This window comes from Alligator mississippiensis, chromosome 10 (genome assembly GCF_030867095.1).
Source record: "Alligator mississippiensis isolate rAllMis1 chromosome 10, rAllMis1, whole genome shotgun sequence".
Classification (NCBI taxonomy): Eukaryota; Metazoa; Chordata; order Crocodylia; family Alligatoridae; genus Alligator; species Alligator mississippiensis.
The window spans coordinates 68,169,559-68,197,254 of record NC_081833.1 but is presented as its reverse complement, the minus strand read 5'-3'; the positions used below and the strand labels follow the sequence as shown (position 1 = coordinate 68,197,254).

The 27,696-nt window shown below is 39.1% G+C and overlaps 1 protein-coding gene across 13 annotated transcripts in view; it reads right to left on the bottom strand.

The window, feature by feature from the left end:
- Window positions 1-27,696, bottom strand: part of WWOX (WW domain containing oxidoreductase) — a 686,397-nt gene that overhangs the window by 463,255 nt on the left and 195,446 nt on the right. Inside the window, exon 9 of one of the 13 annotated variants that reach the window (XM_019488210.2) lies at window positions 865-3,864. The exons of the other annotated variants lie outside the window; for them this stretch is intronic. Within the exon in view, the coding sequence (XP_019343755.1) occupies window positions 3,850-3,864 (15 nt within the window). The 3' untranslated portion in view covers window positions 865-3,849. Of the gene's footprint in view, window positions 1-864; window positions 3,865-27,696 lie in introns of those variants that run through there. 13 annotated transcript variants of the gene reach the window in all.

Here is a 27,696-nt window from a genome sequence, read left to right as displayed (position 1 = left end):
ACAAAACTGTTCAGCAGATTAGGTTAAACAGAAATGACCCAAACATAGATGCATTTTTGATATCCAGATCTCAGGTTCCTGTAAGTATTTGCTTAAAGTAAAAACCCCAGAACAAAAATGTGTCTGTGCAACAAATAGCTGTTGGAAATTACCTCACTAACTTATGTCTTTGTCTGGGTACTAACTCATATTTTAAGTTAGGCAGTACAAATATATTTGAGACAGAATAGATTGCACAATAAAATGTTCACCTAATCAGAATTAGTTTGTGAAACCAAGGATCCAATTTACATAGCAATGTTAAGGATACATACTTTAGGTCACATTTAGCTTCTCCCTTTAAAAAAAAAAATCAATGGCAAAACTGTTCATGCTTTCAATGGAGCCAGGACTTCACCTTTTATGTATGTTGGCATGTCGCTGCTTTATTTTATTTCATTAAACTTAATGAACAGGTTTTACTTTTTTTCTTCTTGTAATAGCACTTCATTCACTTTCTACCTAGTTGGCACTCATCCTTAAAGTATATTAGGTTGGTACTGCCTTTTTCATTTTCAAATTCATGGTTGCTTGGTGGTCTTAATTTTCTCATAGTATTCAAAGATGACAGATTAATAGGTGGTTCCCTTCAACTATGTGGGCAGATCTTTAATGGATCTCATTAGTTTATATTAGCGGGTAGTGTACAGAGACGTGGAAGCTATTCCTAGAGGACAGTCCACAGCACCAACATCTGTACTTTCAGATAAAAAAAAAATAATAAAATCCTCACTGCTGTGATTCAGTAAATCCTGTCTAAATCAATTTCTAAGACGAAGAAACAAAGTAAATTATTTAGCTAACATAAATATTAAAGAAAATTGCAAAACATATTTTGGTGTTACAATGTTGTTGCTACAAAATCATCTTGTTATAGCTTCTGGCAAAATACAGTTGTCCTTAATATCAGTGAAAGGGAACCTTCTGAGGTTTACCAAGCATCCCTTCCATGCCTGCTTGCTGTCTACAACATTTAGGAGTATGCCAGCCTGTTAGGCAACTCAGCAGAGAATTCGGTGGGATCTCCTATCATAATAAGCCCTGAGCTAGGAATGGATTATGGGAAAAAAAAATTATCACAACATCAAACCCAAGTCAAGTTTGGCACTCGGCCAAAAAAAACCTGGACATTTATATTAACACAGCATACATAAAAGGATTTAATTTTACACAAAAACATTTTTATTTAACTTTACACTGGACTTTTTTTTTTTTTTTAGCAGCTGCTTAGGTTTCTAGGTAACCCTGAAGTTTAATAAACCTGTACAATGATAATTAAACACTGTAAATAATTTATCTGCTTAATCTTCCTAACTGGCCTTTTATTCCTTTGTAGGAAAGTGATCCATGCTGACATTCTGAATAAGGTTGGCAAAATAAGTGCAGTGAGGAGTGGTAGTATAAAGTGGATTTGCTCTCAATAATGTATGAAGCCACATGCTGGGTAGAGGAATCCTCACAAAAGCGGTACCACGGCAATCTGTTCCTTTCATCTGCGGCCAGCATTTAAAGCGAAGGTGCTGCTCCGAATCAAAAGCACAATCATTCATTTGTGAGCAGATGTCCTTCACACGGCAGGCAGCACTTCTTCAAAACAGAGCTGAACAAATGCACTGCTGTGAAACAAGTTCCCCTACCCATTAAAGAAAGAACACAGTATATATTAATTTAGCAGGTTGTTGAATGTTTTAAAGTAGAATTTATGAAGCAGAAAAGGCATGCCGTGAAACAAAATGGCTTTCCAACTAAATATGAAGAAGCTCCACCCATTCCTGTATTGCAAAATTCACAAGTCTGAGGTGCACGACAATATGAGAAAATAAACTTGAAATGCATTAGTCCTAGACACAGGTGAGGAATCAAAGGTAGATCATATGGCCGCACTGAGTTCACTGTTTTGCTTGTGGCACTTGTGGGCACCCCCGAATGAAAGCGTTTTGAGGCTAGCAGGGGGTTCTGTACCTTCTAGCAGGGAAAAGCTGGGAGCTGTGTCACAGCTGGTTAGATGGCTGTTTGTACTTCCCTCCAGAAAGTTATTCCTTGGACACATTCTTTGTTTTATAAAAGCTATGGCTTTTGGGTGTGATCCAACTCCCATTGAGATCCATGGAAAGATTCACACTGACTTCAATCTGAGTTAGGTTGGGCTCTTTGTTATGGAAATCTCTGTGGCTGCTCTTGGATTTCTTCCCTGCCTAACACCACAACAGATATACTTTCGGTTTAATAAATACAAGCATGTTGTGTAAATCTGTGAAATGAAAATCAAAGCCTGCAGCTCTGCTCATAATGATCAGACACATCACATTTAAAAGGTCTTATTTTTCCATCTCTACATCAACTATTACAGTGGAGATTTAGACGTCTTAAAAGCAAAACGTTGCCAAGCTGTACATTGTTTAGTTATGGTTTGAAGGCCTACGTAGAGGGGATGTAAAAAAAACCAATTTACTTGCAATGGAAGGAACAGAAAGAGGCAGCAGCATCTGCAACATATATTTTCTACTATAAAATGCTATCGGCATTGCAGTTGCTCCTCCCAGACACTGGGGCTACTGCTGTATTTGGTCAAGACGCAGTCTTTCTAAGCCATTTCAGCTTCCCCACTGGATATGCAACTGAAGATGGCGACTGTTGATGAGAGCCCAAGATGAGGATCAAAATACTAGCCTCAGGCTCCTTAAGCCATTCAGCTATGCCCTGGAAATCCTCTCAACTAGCTCTGCACCCACCCTACGTATGTGTTGGTACCTAGCTGCCCAAACCCCATGAACATTTAAGCTTCCAGGTGCTGAAGGATGCTTAGGGACCCACCATTCAACTAACTCAGCACCAGCTAGTACCCAGGTACTGAACAGCCCTCACATCCAAGGATAGAAATCTAACCAGTTAGTCTCCAAGATGCTCTAAGGTTATGCCTTCTGCATAACTCCTCCAAGAACACAGAACCACGAGCCACTATGGCCTCTTACAACAGAAGTCATTCCCTCTTTCCCTTCCTACCTTCCACTCCCTTTCTTTCCTCCTTTCCCTTCTACAACCCAACGCATACTGTTACTCCTTATAAGCATAGGGAGAAATGGCACTTGGGCATTCAGTACATCTTCTTTGGCAATCCCTCACAGTCAAGGATGATTGCCTTCCATGATGTCTTATCTGTGGGTCCAAAGACGGCTGACGAGGCCAATCCAGGATCAAGAGACTCTGTTGGAACTTGGGCATGTTTCCATGCAGGATGGGTGGCTCTGGATTCTTGAGTTGATCCATGGCACAGCTTCTGCTGCTCCTGCCTTTCCATCACCTGTTGTTGCTGTAAGATTACAAAGTACTGAGAGCCTCACAGCAGACTCTTCCTCCATTTGGGGTGATGCTGGGCGATAGTCTCCCACAAGCTGATGTTAATGTTGCTTTTTTTTTAAGTTGGCCTTGAGGATGTCCTTCAAGTGCTTTCCTTCCCCTCCTCTAGAGTGCACGCCTTGACTGAGCTGGGAGAATAAAACTTGCAGCAGGAGTCTAGAGTCAGACATCTCAATGACATGGCAGCTTAGCAAAGCTGAGGTTGGATGATCGCCGCCTCATTGCTCGTGGTGTTCGCTTGAGAGAGGATGCTAATATTGGTGCGTCTGTCTTCCTCCTGGATTTGAAAGATCTTCTGCAGGCAGCACTGATGATGCTTCTCCAGTGACTTGGTGTCTCCTGTACATTGTCTGCATCTTTGTTCCATACAGTAAGCTGTGTGGATCACAAAAGTTTGATAAACCATGAGCTTGGTTTTGGAGCTGATGTTGCCATCTTGAAACACCTGTTTCCTTAGGCATCTGAAGGCTGCAAATGTACATCAGAGGCAATGTCAGATTTCTTTGCTGATGTCAGCCTTCTGTGAGAGATGGCTTACAAATATACGTCTATATTTACAATGACTCATATTATGCAAATTAAATAAGCCTATTAATTTTCACCATTCACATTATAAAACTTTTTCCAAAAATGAATACTTCAGCTTTCCTTCTGTGTAAACATACCACTTCTAGGACTACAATTATTATCCGTTACATGGCAATTTAAAACTGAATATCTGTTTACATATGTATGATTATGAAACTAAGAGTCATTTGTGGATAGCAAACATATAAATGCAGCTAATAACTCTTACAGTAATGATTAATCAATTTATGAATACATTATTTAAACTAATAGTTCAGGTAGGGTATCTTAAACAAGTTACAGAGTATATTGACCAATTCAAATACCAGCTATCAGATCAATAGTAAACTGTAAGTAAACTCTGGGGAATAGGTATACCTGCATAATAAACTGTGATTTTAAAAATCCCCCTGTAGGAAATAGGCTGCCACATCAAAAATAAATTGTATTAGGCTAATACATTTGTGTTTGAGCAAAGTGTATGACCTAGACAAAAGAGAAATGCAAAAGATTAATGCTTCTTAAAAACTTTTCAAATTGCTACAATGAAAGGGAGCCTATTGTCTGGTTGGTTGCTTCGTTGTTTCCTTTTTCAACTGGCTACTTCTTTAAAAATCCCACTTTCGCTAGAGCTACCTGTCTAAACTGTATAAATAATATACATTTTTAAAAGGTAAGGATTATTTTTTATAAAGCAAGAAGAAACCAGCTCTACAGGCGAATAGCAGAACCAACAAAAAAACAATGTACAGTATTTTCAAAGAGACAAATGAAACAAACAGAAAAAAAAGTATTTTATGTTCCACAGTCTTCCAGTTTTAGAGATCCTCTGTGTTATGTGTGACTATTGTAGATGTATGCTTTTCAGAAGGCATGCGATTTCCAGCTTGACAGTTGAATATTATGCTTGAGGCCTCATTTCTAATGATACTTAAATTTGAAAACAACAGGATTATTCTCATGCATAAATTTTGGTATGTGCAGAATCAGTGCCTAAATTAAAAATCTGGTGTCGTGAAGCTTTATAAAGTGACTCTTGATTCAAAACCTTGACTGACTTCCCTGGAAACAGGTTTGGGATCTTATTCCACAGTTATTTGTGCTCACATTTCCCTCTATGTTACTGTAATGTTACACGCATCTTCCTTTACGTTACTTTTGCAGGATGACCCACTCCTGAAGCAAACTAGATGAATCTGACAACTCTATTCATCGGTAAATCACTGCAGAAAAGTTCCATACCTGATGCAGTGCACATTTTTATCTGAACACATAACTTTAATCCCTCAAATCAGGCTTTTAATTAAAGTTTGCTAATGCAAACTCACTAAATAAACCAAGAACCCTCCACCCACCTTGATACTAAAGGTGTGCTTTATCTCAGTTCCAAGTGATACTGCATTTTAAAAATTAATTAGTAGCTTGCAAGAACAGCCACACATTATTGAGTAAGTAACAGCATTTAAGTGAAACAGATGAAATATTGGTAAGCAATGCAGACCACAGTATAAGTATGTGAAGGGGGTCAGAGGTTAATCCCTATTGATTTTCCAAGTATGCGTACAGCACCGCTGGGAAAGGCCGGTTCTGTTGGCAATCAGCTAGCACAAATACATTATAAATCTTACTGTCCACCTTCACTGATCAGTGTCACTTACTTCCTCCACTAAAGACCATTAGGAAACTACAGCAAAACCACTGACATACAACCAGAGAAGAAAGAATCTCAAAAGATGCCTTCTCTTAAGGGGTGAATTTAGATGACATGCAATTTGTTTTTAATTGAACAGAAATACATGGCAAAGAACAACATCCTGAGTTTTTGCAATTTTAATAACCTATTTGTAATACCAGCCCAAAGGAACAATCCTCAGGAAAACTACTGGAAAGCAGGAAGGAAAGCATGTAAATGCAAAGATAAATCAGTCACTTTTGTGACTATCATCAAGCCATGTCAAAATTTAACACAAATACTGTGCGGTAATTATTTGGTATCTAGTTACCAGAGGCTGGAGGGGGACGGGGAGAGGGGCACGGACTGCAGTGGGAATTTCTCCTTTAAATCTATGGAAATTTCCCAGATTGATTTATTTTTGCTACTTATTCTTTAGCTATTATAATGGTCATATGGCTACTTTTACTCAACCGGCCACTCTTTAGTTGTGAACAGTTCCACCAATGTCAGAGCATCTTGTGGAATCCATAACAGAACCCATGGCCACGTTGGCTTTTCCTGGAGACCCCCACAGACCTTCTGTGGACCTGTCCACCCCAGCCCCTTCCCTCATCTCTGCACCTTGAGTAAGCAAAGATTGTGAAATCAGTCCCTTTTATAATGCCAGATACTATTTTATAATACCAAGAAGGTTATTTAAGAATAGCCTATGAAACAAAATGGGCTCAAAAAGATTTTACAGAAAATCTGCAGGCTCTGCAAGCTTCACAGGGAATCCAACGTTTGTGCCCCTAAATGAATGTCAATATAAGCACCTTTGGAAGGGTCCTACCTTTGGAAGGGTCATTCAACTATCCGCATAAATAGGGCACAAAAGACGTTCTGCAGGTTGCTGAGCTGTCTTAAGTCTCAAGATCAGCCACCAGAGCTCACACACATAGTACATTACAGGTTCACGTTCAAAGACCTAGAGCCTTAAAATGCCACTTGTCTTGCAAAGAGAGTGTCTTTCTGAATTACAGCCTTTTATTCTTGTACATTATCTAGGACACTATGGGTACACAAGGTATCAAGTAAATTATCAATGATAGCGATGTGCTTTGAAGCAAGGGCCAGACTTCATTTTTCTCCCCACTATCCTCCACTCCATCAAAGTTCAATTTTACCAAAGCCAAAAGGTGCTGCAGTGACTTTCAGTGACCCTGGAGGGTGATACCAGAATTGTTAAGGAAGCCTAGGACTCTATTAATTTTTCCAGACTACTTTCACTGGGCTGACATTTTTCCCTAGACATGCCCATTGACTACCAAATTTCTCTTTATTCCCAACCTCCCTTCCCCAACCCAGCACAGAGCTAGATGATACGAGTCTCTACAGGTTACTGGGAAGGGGTGGGAACACTGGGTGTTTTTACACATGCCGGAAGCGTGGAGCGGGGGAGACGCTTTAATTAAAGCGCCCATAGCGTCTCATGTATCAGTGTCCCTGTGCTTCAAAATGCTGGTGCAGGCACTTTATCTAAAGCTCGGCAAACACGCTTTATTTAAAGCGCCCTGTTGCCATTTTGAAGTGCAGGGATGCTGATACATGAGATACAGAGGCTGGCTGGAGCACGGTAATTACCACGCTCCAGCAACTCGATTAATCGAGTAATTAGAGTGTGTCAGACTAGCCTCCTGCACTTTGTCCAGAACTGGGAATGGTAAAGGTGTCTGTAAGTGGTGCTTTCAGGGCACCTTTCCATTTGGCAGCTAGCACATGCAGCACAGCGCAGTCCTGCCTGCCCATGGGACGGTTCAGGGGAGACGACTGACGCCGCCTCTGAATTTTTCTCCTGCGTCTGCTGCCCTTGTGGCCGCAGCTCCACAGCCGTCCAGTGGAGAACCACTGATTATCTGGCACAATAACAGAAGCTGTATTTAAATGATTTGTATAAACTTCACATGGCAGGCACCTCTAATCCCATTAAAAACAAGCAGACAAAAAATGACAAATTGTACAGATTTGGATTTTATTTTTAAAAATCTTGCCATATTCTGCACACTGCTTTCATTTCTTGTTAAAAGGACCTCTTTGTAACTATAACAGGTCAATCTGAAGCATTTTATAACCCTGCATTCTTGTTTTATAAACTGTTTCTCTCCTTTTTGCCATTGTAAACTCAGAGAAACAGGAAGAGAAACTAAGGCCGGAGCTGAAATGTAGCCTCTGATGTCAGTAGGTACCAAGTGGTCACACAGATATGCCCGGATAGCATTTACTGCATGTTCAGAGCCTCCTGGATTGACTGTAGAAGGCGAACAGTGAAGCTGATTGTATATACGCAAAGTGTTACCAAATGCAAAATATGGATACTGGAAAAAAACAGAGACACATATATCATTTCTCTCATCTGTTTCAGTCATCACCTTGAGTACTGCTTGCAACAGGAGCAGGCAAAACGCTGTCAGACAAGTGATGATTTTTAAAATCAACACGGTCCATTTAAAGCCTGTACAAGAGCCTTCAAACAAGACCCAAAGAGAAGGCAGAGGAACACACCTGTAGTGATCTCGGCTACACGGGTTCTCGTGGTAAGGAAGTGGATGTCACACTGAGTCAGTATAAACAAAGTCAACTTTGAATCCAGTTAAACTAATCTCCCCTCTCTAGCTGAGATGCTCTGAAACCAGCACTTTCACTAAGGAGCGAGTTTGCACAACTGACAATACTAGCCCAGTTCTGCTAAATATATTACTGGCTATCTCACGCAATTCACCGCCGATTGAAAATGGGAGATTTGGCAGCACTCTTGAAGAAAAGACAACAAAAGAAATAAAACAAAAGGAAAAGAATATCTATTTCCCCCCCTACAGATCTGGAAAGCTCCTGATCATAACTCGTATAGTACCGGCTCCTGCTGGAAACCCCGTTTCCACTCACTTTCAGTGCAGCATGTGTTTACAGAAGAAAGCAAACAAGAGCCTGGTATTTCCATTTAAAAATATCATTTAAGGGAATTTTAAAGTATCTTAGAAGATGGATACTCTGTGTTTGTTTTCTACATTAATGAGCTATAAAAGGAATGAAATAGGCCATAAATACAGTATTTTTGCAACAGCCTTTACTAAAAATGCTACTACTTGTGTTTATCATTTATATCCTCCTATGTAACCTCAAAATTGATTACATTTTAAACCGTACGTAACTTGCTGTGTTTTTCATTTTGAGCCATACTACAAACATTTTTATAACTCTGTTAATATATTCCATATTTTGTGTTCTTATTGATTATGAATATTTCTTTAGGGGATTTTATTGCTTTTAAAGTAACAAATGTTAGGTATTATAAAAAAAAAAAAGAAAATCCTATTGCAGCTTTTTATACTTTTCTTTCCCATGATAATTCAAATACATAAATTGTTTGCATGAATAGTTGCAGACTATCATTTTTCATGTTTTAAACTCTGAAGTAATAAAATGGAAATAGCTACTAATAGAAGATATTGTATACTTTAAGATACAGATTTTTCAGCTCAAATCTCTATTTAATCTGTTTAGCAGAATGTATCATCGTTTCAGCCTACAATTAAAAAATTAAAAATACCAAAGGTTTATCTATATACAACATGATGGTTTTATATCAAGTATACATTATCTTTCCTAATTACCAGCACAGTTTGTAGGCTAAAATATGATTTATATTTAGGATATGATTTTGCTATTAATTATCAAATTGAAAAAAATAAAATCTCACATTATAAATTCTCTCTTGGAAATTAGTTTTATTATTTTTTCCATAATCCTATCACACAAGCAATAAGTGCATTGCAGCATGAACACTTTAATTTTTCCAGTTAGTTTTGAGCAAGCCCAGAGGTGAGGTTTAATAAGGATCAATGGCACTTTATCTGGGACAGGGCCACTTCACAGCATGCAAATTACACAGTAACACTTAAAAAAAGAAATAGATTTAATTAAAAAAAAGTAGAACCACGGGCTCTGGAAATTCAATTAAAGGATTTATGCAAAGGTTTGCTAGGTTTTTATATGCAGTTACTGCTTATATAATGAGCTTTTCATATTAAAAATCAATAGGTAATCTAGAGTAGAAGATCATCCCCTTAAATACATTTTTGAAATCAATTTGAAAAATAGTCCATCAACTGCTGTGACTACTCTTGCTGCTTCGATTAGGCTAAGAGCAATATTTAGATTGTAAGACGTGCTATGGAATATCTATGCTTGGATTTTGCTTTCAAGTGTTCTCATGCTTTGGTGTGCCTGAGATAATCGTACAGTAATTCAAGACTGCGTACAATGGATAAATAATTAATTTAATTACTAACAAGGGCATCCAGTTCTAAAATGCGACAAAATCCTAGGAAACCCATGGCACAATTTGATAACATTTTGTTTGAACACTTAAATGAAAAACTCCCTTCCTTGTAGATCATTGCTAGCGCTCTGCCTGCCCTGTTGTCTAGCTGCTACTTAGTACTCGGAGATAAATATTTTGTTTATATTTCTGTTTATTGAAGACCCCAGCAAAGAAAGCAATTAGCCTATAACTGTTTGGAGTGCAACTTTCACACATGATGAATTAAAAGATGGATCGAGCCCTGGGTGCATCAGTTTTAATTTAATTTGCTATGTTAAGCTCAAACTTCCTGGTTAGTATTCACCACTTACCATAACTCTTTGCTCACATGAGCACATTCAGAGCCCGTAAAGTTGGACACATTATATTTGCATATTGTTTGCCTCTGTATCCCGTTACAGAACTTTTGTAAGTGTTCCAAGATTAACATTATAAAGGGTCGTTCAGATATTGCTTTCGCTCAACAACAGCAAAAAGTAAAGAGGGCTATCCAATATTAAAGATCCATCCATGACTATCAATACAAGTTGGAGAGTTCTGATGGAAAAGACAAGATTTCTTTTTTATGAAAGTAGAAAATTCACATCTATTTCAGCAAATGCATTCACGGACCTATTGACAGACTGAGACATAGCCAAACCAATAAATATACATTTTGGCAGGGATGCTTTCTGTATGTTTTCTTCTGGGCAGAGATGCTTTCTTTGTTGATATTTCTACAATACCTGGACACAACAAGGCCGGGGCTTCTAAGTACTGGTGCAATACAAATAATTAACAATGATAATTTACAATGAAATGCTCAGTAAGAAACAACTCACATTTTCGTGGTCTTGGAAGGATGTTTTAGAGACAAGGATTGATATATTTTAGCAGGGTGGATAAAAATTAACAATTTTTTTTAAATTAAAAATTAGATTTTTTTATTTAAATCAGATGTTGTTATTCAATTGTATTTCTTAAGATGCTTTAAAAATAAACATATAAAGAAAGTTTTAATTTAAGATATGTTAAAGCTCAAAGATATCATCATGGAATAGGGATCATAACGTTTAATTATATACTATTTGAGACAATATATTTATTCTTTTAACCTTTTCAGAACTTTTATAAATAAGTTACAACAGACCATGGACTATATTAGAAACCCAATCTTATGGGGTTCCCAGAGGCTCCTCTATAGATTATAGTAAAGATAAAAGAAAACCACTCTACCCAATGAGGTTCAGTCTAGAAGATCCCATTTAGCATCTCTGTGATGCTTAGTTTCAGTTCTCAACCTGTGGATTTGTGTCTCCAAAAACCATAGGCAGACAAGGTTCTTTGGGTAGATGTGATATCTTTTATTAGGTCAACTAAATAGTTGGAAAAATTGTTCTTTGCAAGCTTTTGGGCACAAACGCCTTTCTTCAGGCATAGGGAGAGTTTGTTGTCTCCAGAGATAACACGTAGGGGTGTGCAAAATGGGCCATATTCAATTTGGATTCGGCCTGAACCAGGGACAGTGATTTGATTTGTTGATTCAGATCACTGTCTCCAATTCAATTTGGCTGAATCCAAATCTGAAGATTCGATGTCGATTCCGAGAATCAGAGATTCGGCCAGACACAGCTTTAAATGTTTTCTCTACATACTTCAAGGAAACAGGTGCGGCTCATGAATGCTGCAATGCTGGGGTGGACAGAGCAACCCACAGGAACATGGGTGGGGGGCCTACCGCATGCTCAGCAGCGAACTTGGAAGTGAACTGGAAGCACTTCCAGTCCACTTTTGGGTCTGCCGGGGAGCGTGCGGGGGGGGCCCCCCCTGCCCCTCAGCAATCAACCATGGGGGGACCCCAGGTGCCCCCACCAGACCCAGGAGGCACCAGTCGCTGAGCCACAGGGGGCCCTAGGGTGCTCCCCGGCAGACCCAGAAGTGGATCGGAAGTGCTTCTGGTCCACTTTTGGGTCTCAGGCCAAGCGTGGTGGGCAGCCCCCCACGGTCCTGTGGGATGTTCCATCCGCCCCAACATCGGGGCATTGACGAGTCGCCTGGTACCTGGAGGTATGTAGAAAAAACATTTAAAGCTGTGTCTATGTCTGAATCGCTGAATCAATTTGGAGGGTCCCAATTCGATTTGAAGAGATTTAAGGGTCTCCTGATTCAATTCAGATTCGGCCACCGAATCGGGACGAACCTCTGCCAAATCGAATCAGTGACAGAAGCTTCGTACAGCCCTAATAACACCCTTGTTAACAGCAGTATCTGAAGATAAGAGATAACAGGCCTAATTACCCATCCATCAGCCCTACTGTCTCTCTGCAAGTTTGTGATTGCATACACACAATCAAGCCTTTAACTTTCTCTAGAAGTGCAAAGTTTCAAGAAGTTAAATGAGTAAAGGATATCAAACAACAAGAATGCCCTTTTTGTAGAAAACAGTGATTAAATCAAGGCTTCCTGACCAGTGACTTAAATCATGAATTAAATCATGATTTAAATCAATTTGATTCAAATCAAATCCACCCTGTATTTTAGTGGACTGATGGTATGGCTGGGATAGACTTAGGCAAGCTGTCGAAAACAATGCATCCTTCTTTAAGCTTTTTCATACTGTTCAAGGACTTTATATTACTGGAAGGAAGAATGTGTTGTCTAGCAAAGACGATTCTTGGGTTTAAAACAGGTAATCTGTAGTTACCTACTTGTAGGTAGCTATGCCCATATGAAGATGGCTGGAATGGGTTCCTAATCTTAATTCAACACCCTCCAGAAGAAATCATTCCTGTTTTCTAGTTTTCTTTTTTGTTTTTTTAGAGGGGAGAGGTTTGTGGAAAGTACAGGCATCAGCTTCTGTACAAGCAAAAATGGCAAAATGATCTCTCAAATACAAAATTCCTCCTCTTTTTATTCTTTGCCTTTATACATCTTAAATGAACTTAAAAGGGAAATCTCCTCCACTAGTTCCCTAACCAGTTTTCAGTTGACATAACAAACTTCAGCAACAAAATTATCCTGTTTAGAGAATAATTTACCAATAAGGTGCCTTTTAAAAATTATTTGTAATTCAAGTTTGTGACTGTCAATGCCTGACATTTACACATTACTCCAGGCTTTATGCCACTATAAGAAAAGCTATTGTAGAGATCTTAAAAATCTGAAACCAAATCCAAAAAAAATCCTTATTTTAATTTCATTTTCCCCTATAAATTCAATTGACTCTCATCATAAACACTACCTGAGATACATTACTTTACTCCACTTTGACCGTTTCTTAAAAGAACTCTTTCAGAGAAATCAAAGAAAAATATTAGCTGTTCTCAGTGTGAGATGATACAGACACGCTATATTATTCAATAGATATGAAACATGTTAATTATCAGTAGGTTTTATTTTCATCTCTTTTTACCTTGCTCCTGAATTTCTCATGAACACCATCTTCCCTAACACATTTTAAACAACGCAATTTAAATACGAAATGGGATCAAAGAGTTTCAGATGAATCTGAAGAGTTACAGCAAGGGTAACGAGGGTCCTTAGTTTCTAATGACAGAAGCATATGCTCTCAACTTTCCAAACTGCATCCAACTGAGCCATTTATCAAGGCCTGAAACTTTTTCATTATTTAAAGCACTACGACAGCTTTCCACTTGATGCCTTGGAAGTACACAATAATAGAGACTCTATAGTCATTAATTATAATATCAGCTGGCTGATGAAGTTACTGTACTCGCTGCTTGGTGATTTCATTTTTAATTGCAGCAGGTGGTGTGGAAATAAAGTGATGTACTGACACACACGGTCACCTCAATAGCATTTTCTTTTTATGCGTAGGTAGGTGCTCTTGAAATTCTTTAAAATCCCTTCTGTTCTGTTTCCCACTTGCATTTACTAACTGCAATGAAAAATGCATGCGGAGTACATGTAGAAAGTAAATTGCTCAGAAAAAAATTGATAAAAGAAACCATGTTCTTGATTTCTCTCTCAAAACTGTTTCCTTTGTTAAGATACTTCCCCCACACCCCCCCTCGTGAAGAGATATGTAACTGACTTTATAGTTAAGGGATCCAAAAGCATAACAGACAATAAATAACAAATCCTGGCTACATATACCATACAAGTCGTTTCTTCACGAAGATTTAAAAAGTCTGATTTTTAGACTTACTTGCAATGGTGTATAAATAATAGGATTCAAACTTCACAAAAGTTTGCCAATAAACATATAGAGTCCAGTTAAATGGGAAGAAAAGGAGGAAAATAAAACAAGCCCCCCCAAAAAACTATTTCCAAATTAAAACTATACTAAATTCCAGGACTATTCTAAAAACAAAGAAAAAGCATTTTAGGATCTGTTCTCTACACGTAAATGGCTCTATTAATTTAGTGACCTTTACAGATGTATGGGGTTTTTTTGAAGTCCAAAACAATCCTCCACAAGCACTCCTGAAAATATAAAAATGGGTCAAGGAGGATATTGTATCATCTGATAATGCTCCTTAATGTATTGATTTATCATTTCATTGTGTTGAAGATGCTGTGGTATATCCTGTTGAACTGTACTTCTGATACCATCCACTTTACAAATCTGTATTCTCCTCCTCACTAATGTTTTCAATTCATTAACCCCTAATTTAACAGATTAGAGAACTATTATAGGAGATTTTGCTGCATAGGTTTTGCAAGAGATTGATAGGTAATAAAAACTGGTGTTTCCTAATAGCCACAGACATCTGTCTTCTACATAAATCAGCAAACTCCCTGAAGAATCTCCTGTATCCAAGTCATAGATCAATTGTACTCAAGCCTCATTACGACACGCACTTTCTCTCTCCTCTGAAATCAGGCTACAGTACCTGAGCTCATAACTACATTAAATGTAATTAATACAACTGTGATGTAAATGGATACAGCATTAAAATGGACGTCTCTGGAGATAATCAGCTAGCTGCACTGTCATGCCTGGGATGTATGACTAGGAGAAATTGTAGCAATCTTTTTAACCCAGGATACAGATTAGTTACAACGGTGAAACTGACAAGCTGGAGTTCCAAAGGGAGGAAAGCCGACTATCCAACTTCATGTCAGCACCCTACTACCACATTGTAGCAGTGGCATTAATGAATGGAGCAGAGGCTGGAGGTTGATTTCTTCCTCTCTAAAGAACTACGCTTTGACATTTTGAAATCTTCTCTGGACTGATGCTTCCTCAACCTTCAAACAAGTTACACTAGAGATGTCAGCACTTCAAAAATCAGAGGAAATAATGTTTTTTCCCCTCCTTTTCCTCCTCCTTCAAGGAAAACTTTCCAATATTAGAGAACTGCTATTATGTCCTCACTCAGTCTTCTTTTCTCCAAATGAAACACAGTTCCCTCCACCTTTTCCCATATGGCTGCATTCCCTTTATCACCTCCATCTCTTGTTTCTGGATCCTCCTCAGCTTCTCCCCATTCTTAAAACAGTGTCTAAAACTAAACACCAGCTGAGGCCTAACCAGCAGAGAGCAGAATGGTGCTGTCACCTCCTGTGTCCTGCATATGGTACTTCTGTGAATGCAATGCAAAAAGGCATTTCCTTTTCTGGTGATGTCACACTGGAGATGTGATCCACCATATCCCCCCAGATCTTCCCCACAGAGCTGCTCCCAAGCCCTGCTGTGTTTCTTTCCTTCCCCACTCCTGTCACATGGATCACTTTTCTACACATGAAATTTTGCTAAGCTACAACCTACTTCCTCACTTTTCTTTTGTTTGTCTACAGGCGAGAGCATTAGTCTTCTATCATTTTCTAAAATGTGCATATATGTTTCTATAAATACAGCAATACTAATGAAAACTGACTTACATTCTAAGAAATGGATGATCTTACTTTCATAGATTGTAAGGCCGGAAGGGACCTTGGAGGAGCCCCCCCGCACCAAGCAGGAAAGATAACTGGGGGTCAGGTGACCCCACCAAGGTGACTGCCTAGTCTCCTCCTGAAGATTTCCAGGGTAGGTGATTGTGCCACCTCTGGAGGGAACTTATTCTACAGTCTGGATACCCTGACTGTTAAGAAGTTTTTCCTAATGTTGAGCCTGAATTGCTCAGGAGCCAGGAGTTTGCTGCCATTATTCCTAGTTTTCCCCTCAGCTGCCCTGGTGAACAGTTGCTCACCAAGCTCTTGATGTACTCTCCTAGTGAAGCGGTAAGCTGCTACCAGGTCCCCTCTCAGCCTTCTTCTCTTCAGGCGTCTCAGATCCCCCAGCCTTTCCTCGTATGGCTTGCCATGTAAAACTCTGATCATACAGGTGGCTCTTCTTTGGACTCGTTCAAGCTTGTCCATGTCCTTGTTAAAGTGCAGTGCCCAGAACTGGACGCAGTACTCCAGCTGCGGTCTCACCAGTGCCGAGTAGAGCGGAAGAATCACCTCCTTGGTTTGCTGGCTCTGCATCGATTGAAGTGCGCCAGACTATTATTTGCCCTGCTGGCTCCAGCACTGCACTGCTGGCTCATATTTATACTGTGGTCTAGTATTGTCCCCAGGTCCCTTTCATTCATGGTGCTATTCGGTTTGGTGATGCGACACCTGTAGGTGTGTTGGGGGTTGCTCGTCCTGAGGTGGAGCACTTTACATTTCTTGATGTTGAACTTCATCAGATTCTGACCTTGCTGGCCTATCTAGGTCCACCTGTATCTGTAGCCTATCTTCAAGCGTGATCACACTTCCCAATAACTAGGTGTCGTCTGTGAACTTGTCCAGTGAGCTCTTCACCCCCTCATCCAAATCGTTAATAAATATGCTGAAAAGTACTGGACCAAGCACCGACCCCTGTGGGACACCACTGCCCACTTCTCTCCAGGATGACATGGGTCCATTCACTGTGACTCTCTGGGTCCTATCCTGCAGCCAGTTTCTCACCCACCTGACTGTCTCAGAGTTAAGCCCACAATCCTCCAATTTTCTTCACAAGGACATCGTAGGATACTAGATCAAAGGCCTTTTGGAAGTCAAGGTATACAATCTCAACCCGCTCTCTCGTATCCAGGTGGCGAATTACCTGGTCATAGAAGGAGATGAGGTTGGTAAGGCAAGACCTGCCTGTGACAAAGCCATGCTGGCTGTCATTCAGAATCTTACCTTCTGCAAGCTTATTGCAGATAGACTCCTTGATGAACTTTTCTAAGATTTTCCCTAGGATAGAAGTTAGGCTGACTGGCCTATAGTTACCCAAGTCCTCCCTCCTGCCCTTCTTGTGGATGGGCACAACAATACTTGCAAGATGTTGAATGTGCAAGTTAAGACTTATAACCTGCTGGCATCCAGATTGGTTCTTTGAAAAAAAGAAACCACCAAACAAACCTATAAATTAATAAGCCTATAGCATTTTTGACACATTATTTCTGTTGATACTTAGATCATAAATGTAGATGGAGACATTTGCTTTGCAAAACACCCTAGATATGTATTCTCCCATTCCAGTGGGCACCTAAGCTTCTAAATCACATGCAAGGATTACGCTTGTAGAACAGGTAAACATTTGTTACATACAGATGCTTACAGTACGCCTTGTTTATAGCTATGCAGATGAAAATAAGGAAAACACTGTACAACATGAACTACTGTATGCTGAGGCCAAAATCCAAACTGCCATTGCTCACCAGGGCACAAAGTAAATGGCAACCCCCCCAAACAAATCCATATGAAGATTGAAGCCATTTACAATTACAATCATAAGACTTCCCAAAAGCAGCAAAATAGGGGCCTGATGGATTGTCTGTCTACTGTTAAACTAGACCTCCATGCAATGGGGTAAGCTAGTATGCATCAGCATAAGGTTTCTCTTACATGTAGCATAATTAAAAGATGTTAGAGGACAAATACAATTTTTAGTAGTATCTCATGCCAATATGTCTCTAGCACTGAATGAAAGCAAAGGGAACCAAATGCTTTATTGGTTTTAAAGAATGACAATATCTTTGACAACTTCAACCATTTAGCAAATTTTCATACTTATGGTCTATAAAAGGGCTGTAACAAGAAGGGTTAACATAAAGGATGGGTAGGTTCTCCTCTTCTGCACCACTGCTTGTGACTTAGTCTTAAGGCTAAGATGAAGGCACATTACAAAAATAGAGGTGTTACCAGTTTTTCAAGGTGAACCTGGATTGTATTTAGGAGCCTAATGGATGGAATAGGATGTGTTCCAAAATACCTTTTTTCAATACAAAGTCCATAGAAAGTCATTTATTTGACTAAAAATGGCATCTTCCTTCACAAAAAAAGCCATGGGCTCTGCAGGCCACTTAAGAAGTTTGCAAGGTACAAGTCTCTTTTAATGCCAACTGTAATCAAGGTGAACACCAGCTGCTTTCACCCCCATTTTATTCTTCTGTGTGGAGTAAAAAAAAAACCCAAAACAAAGAAGGGGTGCCTCACATGAATACTCATCCTCTGAAAAAATCTGCAAGAGCATCAAAATTCAGCCCCACTATTAAATCAAATTTAAAAATTATTTAAGTCATTGTATAAACCTGAAGTCCTAGCAAATTGAAGATGCTCATTTGGCAAACTGGGCTAGGGGGAGGTAGGGAGTTTCTAAGACTGCCCATCTTCTAAAACTCCTTCTATTACTGAGAACCAACTGGCCTTCCGGATATACACCCCCTTCGAATTAGAGGGAAGGGCTACATGGCACTCTTGAAATGACTATCTCCTTAAAGACTTGAAATACTCTAAGGCAGTCGAGGCCAACCTGTAGCCGCACACCCCACAAGTGGCAGATTGAGGAGGAGACAGGCAACACAGTGGCAAACAGGGTAGGCAACAGAAAGCAGAGCAGCAAATTGGGCAGGGAGTACAGGGGAAGGAGCAGAGTAGCACAACAAACTGGGTAGGGGAAGGGCATCAAAGTGGCAGTCAGGGAAGGTACAGGGTTAACTTATGACATGCCTGTCAAAAGGTTGGCCCCCACTGCTCTAAGGCATGGAGCTCTGGGGGATTCAGTGTAGAAAAGGTAATATTGCAAAGAGTAAAGTCACAGCATTTTATCTATCTCCATTTGTAATACCAAGTGAGGGGGAAGTTGCACACAAGGTCTGTAAAGAAGCTTTTCTCCTTTCCCCGAAGACCTTGCCTTAATGATTTGGCACAGCCTTCCACATCTACCCACAGGGGTCCATGCTACCTGCGTGCATAACCGTTATTAATGTGATCCGAAGACATTGAGAGATCTAAGCACTGGTAGGTAATCAGGTCAGCAATAGGTTACTTTAGCCAGGAGCTGGGATTTCACACCCAACAGTATCAGAGTAGTAACTTGGACCTAGAGTGCTTTACAGGAAACAATCATCAACATTAGAACATTTCCATGGGCTTTCACAGAGTTGCATTTTTTATTTTCCTCTTTAAAATAGAGAGAAAGGCATCCTGATTAACAAACAGAGACAGAGAACCCACATTACTGTACTTCTGTGGAAAATGAAGGGTTTCAGTTTAGTGATGTCTATTTCAAGCTTTTATCAGCACTAATTTCAACAAAAAAAATGTTCATAAAATTCAGAACAGAGGGAAAACAGACCTTAATTAAGCAAAGCGTTATCTCTTTCTACTCTAATGAAAGCAAAGCTACAGTTATATTTTTACCAAGATTTTTCTCCACTTAATGAAGACATTATCCATGAGTTTTCAAAGTCACTTTACAAAAGAGCATTCAAGAGACATTAAAGTCAGCTTAAACTAAAAAGTCTTTTTGAAGTCAATAAACAATAAAAAGAACAATGAAAAGACAGCCTTTGATCTCTTCTTATTCCAAAGTCTTTAATTTCTGTTTTAATCTACTAGATGCATTAAGTCTTGTATTCAAATACTTTTCACCTGCAGAGTACAGTAAGCTTGCCTTGATTTTTTGCTGCTGTATTAATGTACAGCTCTCATTAACATGGATGGATATCATCTGGAAGTTCTTCCACCGAAGAAAAAAAAGTTTGAAACTGATTTTCCATGCTGCCCTCTTTGAAAATTAAAAAAGAAAAAAAAAAACAAGAAAGAAAAGAAAATGGCATCTTCAGCTTTGAAATTCTTGACAAGATCAAAGACTATAATGCACATAGATTTCTCAAAGGATAAATTATTAACAACACGGGCAAACGCATAACTGGTCAATAACGTGGTCAAGGAATGATAAAGTTAGAGTGTCTCTATGGTCAATTACAATTAATCTGACTTTATTGCTTACTAGATTGTGTTACAATCTACAAGTTATGAGCTTGTGCAAAAAAGTCTTTAAGGGCCCCAATTACTAATGTGTGAAATCATGAAGGGTTTGATCAGGTTTAACCTCTTGGTATATTTAGTGAGGTGTAGTACAGAAGAAGAGGAGGTCATCATTTATCCTCTCCTTGTGCATCTGCAAAGCGCCCAAATTTGTCCAAGTAAGAGACTGATATTAAGACAGATTGGTTCTGCAGCATTTGGGGAGCCCATGGAAGGAAACACCCACGCTCCCTGAATGTGTCCACCAAGCAGGGTCTGGAGAAGGAAGTCAGCAGTACGGAGTAGGGACACTGCACATCCATCAACTCTTCACAGTTGCATCAGAGAACAGGGACTGCTTCCTCCTGTCTTCTTAGGATGTGCACATCTTCCTGATACTTTAGTGACTTAAAGAATGCAGAACAAGCCACAAAGTAACCTGTCAGGAAGGAGAAATGTGTTTTCCTTCCATGTTGCTGGAAAGCCTTTATGGAAATTTGATCACTTAGGCTTCCTGTAGATTAGAGGATAGGTTTTCATAGCTGGCCAGAGGACTGCAAGCGTCACACTAGCCAGTAGGTGGACCCAGCAGATGCAGGGATAGGCTTTACTGGCATTTTTTTCTGTTCCTGCCTCATACCTGCTCTTTCAGTTTAACTATAAGAAAGAACAAGTTCTTGTCTCTTGTATTTCCAAAGATAACCTTTTGAATGCGAGTGGATACAGCCTTGCATTTAGCAATTCTACTGACTGAGGGAGAGACGAAAGCAATAACTAAGAGATTCAGTTTGCCCCATTCATCTCAATGGACTGTTAACCTGGAAGCTTAATGACAACAAATTTAATCTCAATATTGCATTAGTATTTCTCAAGTGATCAGTTTAGCTGACACATGTAGCCCTGGTAGGACTGTCTGTTCGGATGGAGTAAAATGCCACCATTTTTCTTTTTAATTTTCCCCCAGCAGCCCCAAAAATATAACATAATCTCACATTCTGCAAATCTCCCAAACTCATTCATTTTCAAATCCCACTCAATGCCATTATTCCCTGTATAGCTGAAGATGCCAACAAGGATTTCAATTAGTGCCTTTTGTGTGGGCATATGGGTGAGGGAGGTTTTTCAATTGGATCTGGACTAAAAGCACTAACTTGCCTCAGACAAACCACTGAAGAGCCAATAGATAGCACTTTTCATTCGCTTCGCTATGATGCTGTCTATGAATAGGGACACAGAGGTGGCAGTCTCTGTATTATGTTGAGCTAAGAATTTTTTTAAAGAAATCATTTTGCACATCATTTCTTTCATTTTGATTTAAATAAAACAGGATTCTAAGGAACAGGACTTCTTTGTAAAAGAAAATAAATTTACTGAGATTCCAAAAGGCCATGTAAAAAGTTTCAGCAAGCCCTATTTCTGCCATGATGTTAAGCAGCAAGACTAAAATTTTTACATTGCTTATGGCAGGTCTACTTACTAAAAAGATTCAGACTGAGAGCACTTTACTAGGTTCAGACTAGCCTTTTATTGATTTGGATGCGCTCTGAACCACATCATCTAATCTACAATAAGCCATTTACTGAGTTTTGCAGTGCAATGATCTATGGACTAAAAGGCTTAGATTTTAGTTCCATTGTAGACTCTTTTTCTTTGATGAAATGGTAGATCAGTAGAGAATAATACTATAATAAGATTGCATGGGACATGTGTGTCAATATTAGAAAATTAGAAAGTTTGGTTTACAGCTTTAAATCTTCTTGCTGATCATTTAAAAACACAATGTCCTTTTCAGAACACTAATTCAGGTGTTATATTAATAGTGAGTCCAGACTGTCAAGTTCAGAGTTCAAGGGCTTATCCAATGGACAATATGTATATTCTGGAAAAAAACAGAACTGGTGGTTCAGCCAAATTCTTATAAAAGCATCAGTATGGCCATCAAGATATTGGTTAGACCATGGCACAGAAAGAGCAAGTTACAGAGGTTTCAGCAAAATCGCTAGCCCGCAGGACACACTGGCACCCCCATTCTCTTCTCAGCTTTGTTGCTCAGCCTGTCAAAATTTCATCTGCTATGGACCACTAGACCAAAGGGTCAGTGGGACTTGCTATTTATGTGTATCTTTATTAAATACCTATGCACCCCTCCTGATAATAGATTCCAACTATTTAGCCGTGCCCAAAGCTTGCATCTGTAGCTGAGTGCTATTGCTGTTGCTCTCAAGCCTCCCCACCGTCTCTCCTAATCTTTTCTTAAATTACGTTGTAGTTTGTTGGTGACAGAGACCTTGTCCCCTATGTAGTTATACATAGCTTAGGTCAGGAGGCCCAGATCCTGATTAAGCCTTCTGGGTAATACATCACCATGCATATACACGTCATGCTTTTAACCTGCTTTAGCACTCTCCTGTTCAACTGTTCCACCTTCCTCTCCCTAACTTCTGGTAGCTGCACGCTCATTCACATTAGTGTTAACAACAGCTTTCAAATGTATCTTCTATCCAAAAAGCCGCACTGTGAGTTTCTTAGACTTGTGTTTCTGATTTCACAGCAGAAACACAAACTCAGAGTTGCTGCTGCTGCCACCAAAACATCCAACACAAACCTGAAGGTATGCAGTGTCTTCATTTATGCGTTGTTCTTTATGAATCTAGTGATGAATGCATGCATGAGATATGAACCTTTAGTACAGATTTTTGGTACAACAAGATAACACTGACATTCCGGGCAATGAAGTATGAAACAATAATTCAAGCTTGGATTTTATTTCCTCCCACCTAAAAGGCAGTTGTTTTTGGCTAACTTAGGCACAAAAACTTTCACTGTGAAAACCTAACAGCATGAAACAGAATTGCAGTAGGATACGTATTGCCAAAGCAGCAAATACCTCATCCTAGCGAAGACAAATCAAACAAAAATTCAATGATCCTCAGACTAGATAAGAATAAAAGCCACTGACATTTAATGAAGTGAAAATCAAAGCATATTTATGAAATTATTACAGTTATAGTTCTGTGGCAAATTTTACTGCATCGTTACTGAATGAGACTGACAGGTTACATGCTCAACTAAATGTACTAAAGACATAATAATGTCACTTTAAAAGCAACACCAGTTTTGATGTTCTTGTATTTTTTGGTGTACTGTGACTATTAAGATGCATTGCCTCATTTCTTGGAAATGTAAAAAGGAAATGTAACTAGTTCAGGCTACCATGTAACTTTACAACAACTGACAGTAACTATAATATACGCCAGTTTGTATTAAGATGTTATTGCACCTTTCCAGTTCTAATCGCCAATTATGACTCTATTAGTCCTACTTGGCAGTTCATCTGCTCCTGCATCAGCTAAGGGGGACTTGGAGACGGACCTCTGATCTTCACGTTTCCGCTTCAGTGAGTGCTCAGCACAGCGGCTGTCATCTTGAGACATTGAGGAGGTAAGGCATTGCCTTTTCTAAGATAACTACACCTGACCTTACAACAATTTACTAAGGAAATACCTGCCTAATGGCAGTGTGAGTGCAGTTTCTTTTACACTCGGAACGGCACTGCAAATTAGAGACAACAGGATAAATCTATGACCAGCTCGCTAGACACTTCATTAAATCACTGTTCCCTTGCCTTGTAGAGCACTAATAGAATCACAGCCCTCGTTAGCTACTGAATAAAAGATCAATCACATACTTTGAGAGCTCTTGCTACCAGCTTCCAGAGGAAACAAGGAAAAAAAAAAAGAGACATATTTAGGATCATCAGTAAGATTCTGAATGGCCTCGCTGCAAGTTGGTTAAATTACCTTTTCCACAACTGACTCTGACTGTAATACTCAGAGGAACTTGTTAAGTCTGCTTTCAAAAGCTGCTCTCTAATATATGACTACCAGGCCCTGGTCAAAAGTTCATAATGTGCATATGTAAAAAGGTACTAAATTGCCTGAGGGCTAAAACCAGAGGAGTTTAATTGCAGCAAAATGCTGAAAATGGTCTGTTGAGGGTCCTTCTATTGGGATACTGCTGGCACTAGCTGATTGAAGTACAGAACATAAAAGCCTTACAACAATATTTCCTTAAATGCAATTGAAACTGCTAGCATTTGCTTGTACATATATGCTCTGCCTAAAGAAAAACACTGATCCCCTTGTAAAATAAATAAAGGATTAAGAACTGCTACAATTCATAAGTCAAAAGCACCCGGATAAAAAGGAGAATTTGACGACTGTAAATAGTCGTGTCATGGTTTAGCCCATCTTGCACACGCAGTATGCAGTTACAATAGGAAGGGGTGCTTAGGTGCCCACATACATTTTGTGTGTGCGCATGCACACATGCACATATATACGTATATGTATTTGTGTGCCTGTGTATACACAGACATACATCTATAAAATATATGTAGGCGCAAACAAACCCCTACCTATTATAACTGCATAGTGCGTATGTAAGATGGCTTAAACCATAGCACGACTATTTACAGATGTTGAATTCTCCTTCTTAGCTGCGTGCTTTTGAATGATGAATTGTAGCAGTTCTTAATTCTTTATTTATTTTACTACATGGCCTGAGATTGAAGGAATTTTTAATTTCTTCAGCAACTGGAAAAAAAGTTCTGTTAGTCATTTCTGAGCTGGGCTGAATGGAAAAAAAAAAAAAACAACCCGCAATTTTCCTAGTAAAAAGTTCCAAACCTTACCTTATTTTTCCCCATTAAAAGGCTACAGTAAAAAAAGTATGAAATCTGAAATTGAAGAAGGAATGGCACACTGGTCTGCATATGGGACTGGTGTGGATTCTCCCTCACTGGAAACATTTCGGTCAAGACCGTACATCCTTAAAAAAAGGTATAGCATAACGCAGACATGGGCTTGATGCAGAAATCACTCTGAGTAGAACCTTTGAAGGTGTTTAATAAAGGAAGTCAAACAAGACAATAATGGTCCTTTGCTGGCCTCAAGCATCTAAGAAACACTTCAGCTTTAAAGTTGTCGGAAGCATGCCAAGATCGTCCCACGATTTACAAAACAACAAACACCTTGTTCTTTGTATTTGGCTTCATTTTTTCCCCTTTTTTTTTTTCTTGAGATGATGAAATCATCAAGCTTAAAAAAAAATGTTTGAAGCATCTTGTAAATTGGCAAAATGGGCTTGAACTGTGACAGCTGGTGGAGGCTAGGTCCTGACTGGATTCTCCCCAAAACTCTGCCCCTCAGGGTTTCCTTCCCTACTAGCCGTTTGGCTCGCTGTCCGGTTCACACATTCTGTCCATTTTTCTTTCCAGTTCAAATAGTCCATAATTTAAACTTATCTGAGATCTTGTGCGACTTACTCTGCTCAAACCCTATGTCAGAATTTTAACCTGAGATGATCTAGGGTCTTATTATTTGGGGGACTTTTGTTTTGTTTAGTTTTTTAATGCTGTTTTAAGACTGTCTACTACTCAAAACTAGAATTCCAGAAGGCAGTAAGGAGGGGAAGAGGGCTGGACAAAGACCAGTAAGACTTGCTGAATTGTTTAAATTCCATATTTTTAAGAGTACACAGGTACAGAATTTTGTATTTCATACCAACAGATGCGGATCAATTTTAGGTAACTAGTAAGATGTCAAGAGTTGTGTCATTAATGACATTTATAAGAATCAATCTACCAGTTGTCCCTGCCTCTTCCCAGGGAAACCCGAGCAGAAGATACCTTCTCAAGTAGCAGTGCAACACCAAATGGTAGGAAATTTCCATGTAGATGGTTCATTTGCTACTCTTATCTGCTCCCTACGCAGGAACCAAAAATAAGACCATGGGAATTTAGTTAGAGATTCTTGGGACTGCCAACAGAAGAGGAAGAAGGGAGCTAGTTGGTTCCCATTCTTATCTAAAATGTCAAAGACTAAGAAAAATCATGTTGCCACCCCATCGACCCAAAGCTCCAAGACTGAAACTTGGGATAACTGCTTTTGTGAATGAATGCATCTTCCTAGAACTAATATGGAAATCCTCTACCCTTTTCAGCCTTGGAGAGTGACATTAATACAGTCAAGTAGTTTGATGGACAACCCACTTGGGGGGACATTATCTCCCTCTTTCATGCCATATGATTCCATAGACTATGTTTAGTTCTATAAGCCATATCACCTGTGTCTTCTGATGTGACAGTTAATATCAGTATTACCTAGTTTTGTTTTTACAACAACATAAAAAATACCCAGTTCACTAGAAAGTCTCAGAAGTAAATTTAGCTCAATGGATAACATAGATAAAGTTGATAATTCATTTACTTGACCTCAAGAGACTGGCTATGAGAAAAGTATAAGAAAGCATGGCTGTAGCAGTAACAATATTTACTGCAATAAATAGAACTCAGTGGAAATGACAAACCAATAGTGTCTGACAACAAAAGAAAAATAAAGAACAGGCTTTCATCTGTTCAGTCTTGACATTTGGCACTGACACATGGGCAGTTAACAGCTTACTCAGGCTGGTTTGAAAATATATCCCTTGGAAGAATAAAAGGGAACTCTCCCTAAACAAAGCAGCGGAGTAGAAAATTTGAAATAAATATTTCAGCAGGAGCAGTGGCTAAACATATCCCAGGTATCAATTGGCACCTAGCTTAGGACTTGAATGGCCCTGGGCACCATAGCATCTGAACACTTTATCAGCACCAAGGACTACCCCTCATTTGTGGAAATTAGGCAATATTTGCATTTTACAGTCAGGGAGCTAAAACAAGACAACTTGCCCAGTGTCAGAAAAGTAGCACGACCAGTCGACCAAGGATCACACAGCATATGGCATTTTAAACAGTTATTGTTTATGGAGCTATCAAGGCACTTAACCAAGTATAATTATTGTTACCTAATTCTTTCCTGTTCTGCATGATACTGAATGGGTAGGTGTCACAGAATTTTATGCTAATCATAATCTATTACCAAGGAAATTGAAATTGAGATTAGAGATTTTTGGTTGGGGGAACTGATCAGCAATCATGAGTTAGTTGAGGGGCCTCTTACTTCAGATGAACCCCTCCAGAGAGTAAGCAAAAATAAGCACTGGAAATCTCTGTCTCCAGAACAGGTAAAGGTAATAATACCCAAGGTCCTTTGATTTTAAAAAATTAGTTAACAGCTAATTTAATCTCCCTTTTTGTTTTTTGTTTTTCAAGTCTCAGTTTGAGCTAAAACTGAACCTGTTTTGCGACAGAATACCCCCAGAAAATCAGTAACCCTGTTACTGTACTTACAGTAACCTATTTTCTATGACAAGTGGCAATCTAGGTTGAATACTTAAGGGTAAAGGACAGACTTTAGCTGAAGACTACTTATGATGCCACTTCAAGGTCCTTTAAATTATACCGTACTTGAAATGGACTACTGGTAAGTTTCACGTAACGGCCAAAAAAAAAAAAAAATCCCAAGAAGCAAAACAGCAAAAAGGAAATTGTTCACAAAAAGAAAAAATGATATTACAGTTGGAATTTTTCGGATTTGTT